At 43.5% G+C, this 10,888-nt stretch overlaps 1 protein-coding gene across 1 annotated transcript in view; it reads left to right on the forward strand.

The window, feature by feature from the left end:
* The window catches only part of RNF17 (ring finger protein 17), a 118,958-nt gene that overhangs the window by 35,629 nt on the left and 72,441 nt on the right, over window positions 1–10,888 (forward strand). Inside the window, exons 10-12 of the mRNA XM_025192461.1 lie at window positions 3,277–3,351; window positions 6,710–7,008; window positions 9,904–9,981. Of these exons, the coding sequence (XP_025048246.1) occupies window positions 3,277–3,351; window positions 6,710–7,008; window positions 9,904–9,981 (452 nt within the window). The remainder of the gene's footprint in view (window positions 1–3,276; window positions 3,352–6,709; window positions 7,009–9,903; window positions 9,982–10,888) is intronic.

Below are 10,888 nucleotides of genomic sequence, written 5' to 3' on the forward strand. Positions count from 1 at the left end.
GCCTTCTTCATCCTCCCTATATATTTGAAAAAGGACTTTTTATTATCTTTGATCTTGGACGCTAGTCCTAGCTCTATGTCCGCCTTAGCTTTCCTAACAGCCCCCCTACAGCCCCGAGCAGTGGAGGTATACTCTTCTTTGGAGATAGCGCCCCTCTTTCTCCCGGGTGTACGCCACCTTTTTGGCAACCAGGCATTCCCAGACTTCCTCCGTGAGCCAGGGAGGCTTTCAGGCATTCTTGCCCCCTTGCTTCTTGTTGAGATTGTCACCCCTTGGGCCCCGAGTATCGTCTCCTTAAGGAACGACCACTCATCTTGGGCACTGAGTTCCCCTGCCCTCGAGAACCCCAGCGCCTCTCCCACCAATCTCCTCAACTCTTTGAAGTTGGCCCTCTTGAAGTTTAGGGCTACCACCTTGCTGCAGGCCCTTGACACCCTGCACTGGATGATGAATTCCAGCCAGCAATGATAGCACCTGGAGCCCCCTTGCCAGATCATCACCTGTGGCCAGGACCAGGTCCAACAGGGCATTTCCTCTGGTGGGATTGTGCACCTCCTGTGTTAAGTGGAGGTCCTGTATCTCGGCCAGGAACCTCCTGGAACAGTCCGACCTGGCTGACTGCTCCTCCCAGCAAATGTCCGGGTAATTTTGATCACCCATGACAACTGCATCGCTTGCCTTAAGTGCCTCTGCAAGCTGGCCCGAATATTCCCAGTCCAGCTCTTCCCCTTGGCTGGGGAGTCTGTAGTAGACCCCCACCATTAAATCCCTCTCCCCACAACCCCTTTGTATCTTGACCCAGAGCACTTCAGCTTGCCCCTCCTCTGACCCCATTTTACTGGCAGAAGATGTGTATTGCTCTTTGACATAGAGTGTCACCCCCCCTCCCTTCCTTCTTTCTCTATCCCGCCTGTAGAGCCTATATCCCTTAATGCTAACTGCCCAGTCGTGGGATGAATCCCACCACGTTTCTGTAAGCCCCACTATATCTAGGTTTGAACTGGCTATTCTGAGGGCGAATTCCTCCTGTTTGTTCCTCATACTCCAAGCATTGGTATACAGGCACTTAAGGCCTTGCATAGCTGTGCCTGCCACCCCCCGATTAGGAGGACTATCCGGACCCCTGTTTCTTACCTGGGCACTCCTTGCACTTGTCACCTGTCTTGCTCAGGTGGCGTCTCCTCGTCTTCCTGCGGCCCCTTCCCCCGGCAAGGCTAGTTTAAAGCTCGCCATACGAGATCAGCCAACCTGAAAGAGAAGACACACTTGCCTTTAGGAGAGAGGTGAATCCCATCCCGCCCCAGCAAGTCCCCCGCCTGAAAGCATGGGTCGTTATCTAGGAACCAAAGGCCTGCCTGGCGGCACCAACTCCATAAGCACCAGTTGACCTCGCCAATGTAGGCCTCGTGTCGCTGTCCCTGCCTACTCACCGAAAGGAGAGAAGAGAATACCACCTGCGCCCCCGTCTCCTTAACTTGGCCCCCAGAGCCTCGAAGTACTTCATAATGCTGTCAGGGTTTCCCCTGGCTGCGTCATTTGTTCCCACGTGGATGACCACCATGGGGTACTGGTCTGCAGGTCGGATGTAGGCCGGGATCCTCTCCGTGATGTCCCGAACCCAAGCCCCAGGCATGAAGCAGACCTCCCGCGTCATGGGGTCAGGCCAGCAGATGGGACCTTCCAGCCCTCGTAGGATGGAATCTCCGATGACGAGGACTCGGCGTTTCTTCCTGCTGGTGTTTGATCTCCGCCCAGTCCTTGTCGTGTGGGGAGTGGCATCGTCCCCTCTGGAGGCCTTTGCACTGTCTTCCTCCGTCACAGCTTTTCTAAACGTTCACAGCGTTTCTAAGACCTTCCCTGGGATAGAGGTCAGGCTGATGGGCCTGTAGTTTGCCAAATCCACTTTCCTCTATTTCTTGAAGATAGGCCTTCTTCCAATCATCGGGCACTTCACCAGAGCGCCAGAAGCTCTTGAGTATCTGTGCCAGGGGCTGAGCTATGATGCAGGCCAGCTCCTTGAGTACCCTGGGGTGTAAGCTGTCAGGGCTGGTTGACTTGTAGGTGTCCAGCCTCACAAGGTGTTCCTTCACGAGGTCAGCATTGATGGAGGGCAAGGAACCACCCTCACTCACGCATCCCTGTCCTGTAATGGGCAGGAGCGTCCCATGAGACTTGTGAAAGACCGACACAAAGTACCCATTTAGTAAGTTGGCTTTTTCCTGGGTGTCAGTCGTCAGTTCTCCCATGTGGTTTAGCAGGGGTCCAATGTTGCCCTTGCTTTTCCTCTGGCTCCCCACGTATCTAAAAAAGGACTTTTTATTGTCCTTGCTACTTGTAGCCGGTTGGAGTTCTGTGGTAGCCTTGGCTTTCCTCGTTCGCTCCCTGCAGGTCTGGACCAGTGCAGTATATTCCTCCTTGGAGGTAGATCCTGTCCTCCAACCTTTGTAGGTCTGTCTTTTTAGACGCAGGAGGTCCGCTAGTTCCTTGTTGAGCCAAGGGGGCTGCTGTGCCCTCTTGCTGCCTTACCTCCGAGATGGAATAGCTGTAGATTGTGCATCTAGGATCACTCCCTTGAGGAGCAACCATTCTTCCTGGACTCCCCTCCGCTTGGGGTCGTGGTCCCTTAGAGCCTCACCGACACGTCTCCTGAGCTTGTCAAAGTCAGCCCTCCTGAAGTCGAGGGACTTTTTAAAGGAGAAAATCTGTATTTTTCCACAGCAAGTGGACAACCCAGATCCCTGCTTTTACCATATATGGATAACTTGTAGAGTAGCTGGAAAAGGAAAGGATAAAAAGGTACTTGGATTTGTTTTTCTGAATTAATTCACTAGTTTTTACTAGGAGGAAGAAAAATAGCCTTTACTGATGCAAGAAAAGTAGGAACAAAGAAAAATGTTGCTGTCCAGGTTTTGTTGGAGGCTGTATTTATGTTTTTGCTTCCCTAGGGAATGTTGGATAAGGTTAAGTGTTGACATAGAAACTCAACTCATAGATGCAGAACTAACGTTGCAATAGTGGGGGGGAATTATGTAATATAGGGTTTTTTTTAATGTAAATCTAAATAAGAAACGAAACATGCTGCTAGTGAGCTTTTCTCAATGTCTCCAGTAGTTTTCTTCTTTAAATTTGGAGTAACTAAACTGGAAAACTTAGCTCATTTTATTTTTCCACATTGCATGATGTACTGCATGATCATTCTAAATGATTTGTAAGCACTTCTGTAAATTGCCTCATTGACTGAGACTTTTGTGACCTCTACGCTTTTCTTTATTTTAGGTTTCTCATAAATTGTGATGAGATTACATCTGTTTTCAAAAATATAGGAACGTTTCAGTGGGAAAAACCTACAAAGTAAGCATTTTCTTTTTCATTAATAAAGGACATATACATTTATTTCAGCATTCTTCTAGTTGCTGAACACTTTGCAAAAGTTCCTAATGTATGCTTACCAATTTTAACTCTAACGGGTACCAATGCAACTAGAAATCATAGGTTGGCATTCAGTCATTCATGTTTCACCCAAATAGGACCTAGGACTTTATAGGTTAAAATATTTCCTATTTCCTAAAATATTTCTGGAGCATTGAATCTTTTCTTTTATTTTTTGTGCCTTAGAAATTTTTTTTACCTTAGAAAACTAATAGAGGGATTTCCTTATGCTGAACACTATATTAGTGACAAACCAGGGTTGAATGTTCAGGATGCTATTAAATTTACTACGTGCACATTTCTCTGAATCCAGCCCACAGAGCCATGACAGGTACTTCACAAGACCCCCACAGGTTTGGAAACTTAGCAGGGGGAGTGATGGCAGTTAGTGATGGCAGTTAATGCCACCAACTTCCCTCACTGCTGGATTTTCAATTCCTGACCCCTATGGCAGGTCAGAGCTGGACCACACCCCATCTAGCCATGCATTTAGGTCGGGGCTGAGTCATGCTCCCTTCCCCCTAAGTGCCTAGGTTGGGGCCAAGCTATGCCCCCTTCTGCACAGCTAGATCAGGTCCAGGCTCCCCCCTTCCCCCTGCACCTGCCAGATTAGACCACCAGTCAGATCTTGCAAAAAGATTGAGCACTGCCGCTCTCTCTACAGCATCCACTTCTGCCACTGTCAGAAATAGGATATAGGGTTAGATGAACCATTGGTCTAACCTAGCATGACATTTCTTATGTTCTTATGATCTTACTAAATACCAAATTGAATATCAAATTCTGATATAAATGGAGAGAGGAGGTTTGGGACAGGGTGGCAGTAAAAGACATAAGGTGGCTTTCTGTAACAGTGATTCTTAGCCAGGGTACTGTGTCACACTGGGGTGCTGTGAGATACTGTAAAGAGTGTTGTGAAATGTGAGATAAACAAGTAAGTGCAGACTCAGGCTTGTTCTTGCCTGGCCAGTCTCCCACCCTCAGTACCTGGCTCCTCTGAAAAAAAGTGAGCACTGCAATATAGTAAACTAGTTTTTAAAATTGGGTGCCACTCAGTTCACAGAACTTTATAGATGGGTGCCTCAATCCAAAAAGATTGAGAACCACTGCTCTGTTTTTTTGTTTGTTTTGTTTGTTTTTTGCTTCTTGGCCTCTTGAAGGCTCAGATCAAGTATATAGACACTTATAGTACATATGCAGAAGTAATATATTAAACAGCCAGTCATCTGCTCTTTAATTCCGTACCCAAACTTTACTTAGAATACTGCTTTCATAGACCACTTGATACTGGGAAGAAGCTGAAAGGAGTTTAGAGAAAAGCAAGGAAAAGATTGTGATACTAAAAGTAGTTTACTTATTAGAGAATATTAAGAATGTCAAATGCTTGCAGACATAGCTTGACTTTGCTTAATGGGGACCACCTTTTTTAAAGGCTATGTCATGCAGGAATAAGAATGTTTTTGATGCATATACCGTAAGAATAACTAGATAACATAAAAAGAAATACTCAGTTGATTTTTAGGTTGATTGTTTGGATGGTTATCTTGTTATTGTATTAATCTCCCTGCCCATCTTCCCCAGGTCTGTTGCATGCTATCTAAAATGCAAATTTTCTTCTATTCCAGCCAGTTTCAGGTGGTACTAATGCAGCAAATACAATCTAGGAAACCACAATTTACAAAAAGGGACACCTCTCTAACCAACCCTAAAAAAAACCCTCCAAAACTCAGCATATTTCTATTCCAATATCTTGTACTGGTGCAGTTGTGTGGGGATCTGGCTGCTAACTTCAGAAATTTGGGCAAATTTCCAGCAGAAATAAGGCCTTTAGACCAAGAAATAATCTCCCAAGGGAGTAGCAACAGTACGTCATCTGACTCATTTAAAACTGGTCTGGCCAAAAAATTCAAGTTTGTGCTATAGGAAAGTCTTACTGTATTCAACCCTATTCTACTATACACATGTATGTGTGTAATTCCCTGATTCTGAGCTTTCTAGAAGGAAATAAATTAAGATCTGCTCTTCTGAAATGCTTCACATTTAAATGCTATAATACTGTAATTGCTGTTTGTGGAAACAATTGTATAGAAGTTTCCTTTGTGTTATTTAAAAATAAGTTCTGCCAACAGTTTCTGTCTACAGGGTGCAAATAGATTTAAGGGTTCATCCCAGTCTGAAATAGTATACTGCAGAAGTCTATGTTCCCCTGCATTTCCCTAACCTTTGTGGGAGAAATGTTGAGAGAAGGTTTTTATGGAGCATGTTGGGAAGTGTGTTTTAGGATAAGAAGTTGCAGTCAAGTAGTGGTGGTCTCTTGAATTTAATAAAATGGTTGCTTTTAATCAGAGATGTCAAACAGAATAGGTCTGTGGGCAGTATATCTGGCCCATCAGGGTACTAGCAAGCCATTGGAAGTTGGCGGGCATGGTCGAGTGAGCATGGACTATCACAGAATCTGGGGCCCTCAAATCCCAGTGGACTTGGCAATCAGCCGCAGAAGGACCAACAAGAACTAATACAGCCCTGGTTGCCCTCCAACACTTTGCCTATCACCCTGCCCTGGCCCTACCTCCCCAGCCCTGTGCTCCAGATCAGAGCTGGAGCTGGTGCCTCTGTTGCCAGATACTCCGGGCCAAAGCCAGAACTGCTGACACCACATGCTCCAGGTCAGAACCAGAGCTGGAGCCACCACCATCGCTGCTTCCTCATGTCCCTAGCTGGAGCCAGCTCACAAGGAGCACCAGGATGTGGATCTGGCCTGAAGCACAAGTTTGACACCCCTTCATTAAGTTACCGTGGCATCAACTAGGGCACTGGGGCCAACCTTTTTGGCAGATGTTGTGGAAATTAGCCCAGCACTCTCCCAGAGTGGGCAACAGAAGGGGATCAGAATGACAGTCTGCTGCTCCACTTTCTGTTCCCTGCCATATGCTTCCTGCCTGATGTTCTGTTCTGCTTTCAGCTTTCTGCCCTATCTGTTGGACTGCTGCCTGTCCCTTCCCTGATCTGTTGCATGCTGCACACAGAGGTATGCCTCTGCCACTTGTAGCATGCATGTTGCAAGTTGGCTACCCCTGTACTAGGGGATCACAGGCACTATGATCTTTTGGAAAATTGCTTTTTATCGCTTTTAAAGCATTAAAACTATTTTAAAATATCAACCTTCGAGACAGACAAAATCTTAGTGTCTTTCATAGTATAATGATAGCTCAGAATAATAATTCTTTTTACTGGTAGTCTTCTGTAAAAAGAAAGCTGAAAAAGTTATTTCTCCAAACAGATGTTGCCCTGGAAAAAGTGAAGACAATGGACAGTCCATTCTGATGTTCAGTGATAAGGGAGAAATATCAGACTGTAACACTTACTTGTGTGTAGAAACACATAAGCTTCCAACACTGATCAAAAGTAATGGAACGGAGACTCTAAGATATGGAACACTTGGGAGTGTGCATCCAGAAGTAAATAATATCCAGATACAAGAACTGGGTACAATACCCTCTCAGATTCCACATGCTTCACCTCAAATGTTATCTAGTCCTGATGTAATAATAGAAGAAATCTTTGAAGATAACCAAGAAAGTAAGTGGCTTTAAGTTAAATTTTAAACATTACTTTTAATGCCATTGTTAAAATACTGATTTTTGTAATTAAGCATTCTTCTGCCAGTTTAGTGCTTTCCAAATTTCTTTCTGTTACTTGAACTACTGCATCTGTTAGAGCTAAGATTTTTTTTTTATACTTAAAATTTGTTTCTGGATGGTTTTCATTACCTCCTTTAATTATCTCTCCCTTAGTCTGTACATTACTGGCTTCTGGAGGTTTTATCCTGCCAGATTCTCCCAACTCAGTCTGATTCAATTTAGGTTCCTGTTCTGACTATTCTACGTAAAATATTAAGGATTAATATTTCTGGTTTGGGACAGTTCTTCGCAGCTTCTTTCCTTCATTTCAAATTAACCTACTTTCTTTTGTCTGTTCAAGTTTCCCTCCTCTGATCCCAAAGATGTAAGTGTGGGAGAAATAGTCTCTTTTTTCTTACAAAATTAAGTATTTTGAAGATCTTACAGTATGTCATGCTTATGCTTCTACTACAGCATAACTAACCTTTTCACCTCTCAGTATCTCCTTCCTGTGCTCACATTGCCTTGCAGCCATCTTGTTCACAGCCATTTCTTTTATCATTAGTTTCAGCTCATTACTTTACAACTGCTTGGATTCCTGAAGTTAGAATTTTTATTTATCTCTCTGGAATGCATCAGAGTAATCATTACCATTTGTCAATTAGTTGTTCTCTTATATTATAAAATAAAGGTATAATTTACCAAAAGAGATGTGCTGTGTGGGCATGAGGTAGTTTGACTTCAGAATTGTGTGCAAGGAGCATTGCACATTCAGTCTTATGGATAGCTGTGTATCATATTTTCTCACATACCACACACAACTTTCCCCCAGATTATCCTTCAAAATCAGGGTGCATGATTTAAACAGGGAAGCTGATTTTTTTCCCCACCAGGAATAGAAGTATGTAGACTTCTATAATGGCTGCTGCTTCTTTCCCTGGCTGCTAGAAGGACAAGGCAGATTCCTGTCTTCAGCAGCAGTAGCTACGGTTTTAACCCTTTGTTTCATCCAGTTTGGCTGTGGCTTTTGAGATGGTTAAAGCTGTAGTTTTTGCCTAAGCAGAAAAGGGATGGTGAGTGACCTGAAGAATAGGTGCTGTCCCTGCTCCATTAAGGATGTGAAAGGTTAAATGATTAATCATTTAACCTATAAGTGCATTGATAACCAGTTACCTTACTGGTTATCTTTTAGCTTGGGGTGGGCACAGTCTAGCAGGGAAGGGAAGCCACATGGTGCCTCAGCAAGAATCAGAAAGTAGCAGGGCAGGCAGGAGGGTGGGAGGAGGAGGGTGGGGGAGAGGTGAGGAGGACTGGTACCCATACGTAAGAGGAAAACAGGGGGCAGCTTAATAACTTGTCAATTAAACAATTTGCTGCTCGTTCACAGGTGCTCTCTCCCAGTGCAGGGCTTCAGGTGGGCTGTGTTGTTTGGCTGGGCTTGCTTCCTCCCTCCCTTCCCCCATCAAAGGGCCCCAGGAGCCTAGAGCAGCTCCCAGCAGCTGCTGTGTCCCATCTGCTGTGTTATCAGTTAATCATTTAGCCAATATAATTAGAGGAGATTAAACAATATTTTTAAATGATATTTACATCTGTATGCTCCATGTGGCCATAACTAGAATTTTTTTCTTCATTCTGCCTTCCCAGTACAAAGTGTTTCTTATTTGGGGCCATGTGGTATGCAAGAAAATAAGGTACTGTTTTGTAACTTATTTGAGAATAATTGTGGGAGCAAAATGTGCTGAGAAGTTGGAGGAGTGTGTAGCTATGTCTGATTTTTATTTCAGAGCTTTAGTGTACATTTTTATCAGTATCTGTGCACACAACAACTGAACCATTTCCAAATGTCACTGGTTGGGAACCAGTTCATAGTTCTTGCAGGTCAGAGCAGTCCACATGTATAGTGTCTAGCATCCCAGGTAGAACCGTCACCTTTTAGGCATTGAAATGATGTGGCTTTGATGGTAGGGGAGGGGGTGTGAGTGAGCACCCAGCCCAGAATGCCTCACAGTGAGTGGTGGGAGAAGAGGAGAGAGTGCTGGCACCATTGCTTTGGGGATCCCAGAGAATGAGTCGCCTGTGCTTGGGGGTGTTCTTACTTTCCCTTCTCTCCTAAACATGAGTTCAGTAAAGTTTAATCGTCTGCACTTGACAAAACTGCACTGTGCTTACTAAAATTGGGGTGCCTGAGTGGGAGCCAGGTAGAGAGTGCTTGAACCCACATTTTTGGGTTCCTAGCAGCTGGAAGAGCATGGTTGAGTAGGGAATAAGGACATAGATGATTGTTAGAAGCAAAGTTTTTATTGCAAAAGGAGTGTAAGGGAGCTTATTGAATTTTTAAAAGTGCCAACAAAATGGGAGAAAATAAAGGGGCCAGTAGGGTTCTAGCTACGTATCAGAGAGCAGTTACAGCAGTGGGGGCAGTGCAATGTGGGGTGCCTGGAAGACTGCCCAGACCCATGTCTTGGAACACTTGGTGTCCACGCGTAACATTGACTTAGGTTACAGTAAACTAGTTCAAAATAGTACTGGATTTTCCAGATACATTTTTGAACTGTTCCAGGCAGCTTTAAACTGGTTGAACAGGCTTGTATATCTGTCTAGTTCAAGTTTAAACTTCATTCAAACTAGTCTCTGCTATGTGTGTCCATACCCCAACTAGCATGTTTCAAAATGAACACAGTTGTCATTTAGAACACATTAAGAAGTATATCTGTTTACAAAACATTCCATAGCAACAAATTCCTCTTACTTGCAGCACAGTACACACAGTCCTTGTACATTTGTAACCTTGCATAGTAATTGTTCTATTATCTCATTCAGTTACCTGTTTAACTGTGTTATGCTTTCTTCAAAGCACATTCCACAGGATCTCTTAAAGATACTCAAAGAAAAAATTTCCAAAAGAAATGGTTGCCGTTTGGACACAGACCAGGTGAGTATTTCTCATGTGATAAATAGTTTCTTTGACAGATTGAAGTGACATGTTAAGGCAGCATTATGAATGTTAGCAAACTGTAGCAAGGATGTTAGTGAAAAAATAAAGGTGTGGTAGACACATTTTGTGATTGCTTTGTGATGTTTCCTCTTCCCCCGGTCTTTCTCTGAAGCTTGAATAATTGCTTTGCTTAAAACACTGAAAAATCATCTAGTTTAAATTTATTAGAGAAAAGGAGGATACTTGAGACTTTTTTTTTATCCCTCTAGACTTCAGCATCTTTGTCCATTCTATTTATTACACTCATTTTTGTGTGTTTTTCTTTAAGCTTTAGACTGATTTTGTTGTGTACAAGAGTGTTTTATAACCTGTAGCACAAACAAAAATTAACTTTTGCTAGGCTACTAGAAGACATGGTAAGTGAAGCTAACCAACAAAGAAATACTTAAGGTGGGGGTAGAAAGCTTTCCCTGGTGAGTGACATCAATTTAAGGATCATCACACCTAAAAGTTAGTCAACTTTATGAATTATCTAGTTATGTCATTTTTTGTTCCTGTACCACGGGAGAAACCTTGTTATAAGCATCAGTAACTGATGTGGCTGCCTACCGTGTTTCCCAGAGGCATGTGAGCCTGTTATTTTAGTTCAACAGTCTGTTGGATACTAGCTCTTTCAGATTTCTCCATTTTAAATGGTAAGTTTAAAGAAACAGATATGAATGGATTTATGAATGTGTAGGAAGATATATTTTTGAGGAAAAATTGTTCAGATTATGTACTCTTGGGGAGGAACCTTCTTGATACATTTGTGCATTGCCTAGCAGAGAAGGACCTAATCAAAACTAATAATTACAGAAGTTGGAAACAGAAAATATATGGGGAAGAGGTAAAGAATAGTGTAGGG

The sequence above is a fragment of the Alligator sinensis genome, unplaced genomic scaffold (assembly GCF_000455745.1).
Source record: "Alligator sinensis unplaced genomic scaffold, ASM45574v1 scaffold1266_1, whole genome shotgun sequence".
In the NCBI taxonomy this organism is placed as follows: domain Eukaryota; kingdom Metazoa; phylum Chordata; order Crocodylia; family Alligatoridae; genus Alligator; species Alligator sinensis.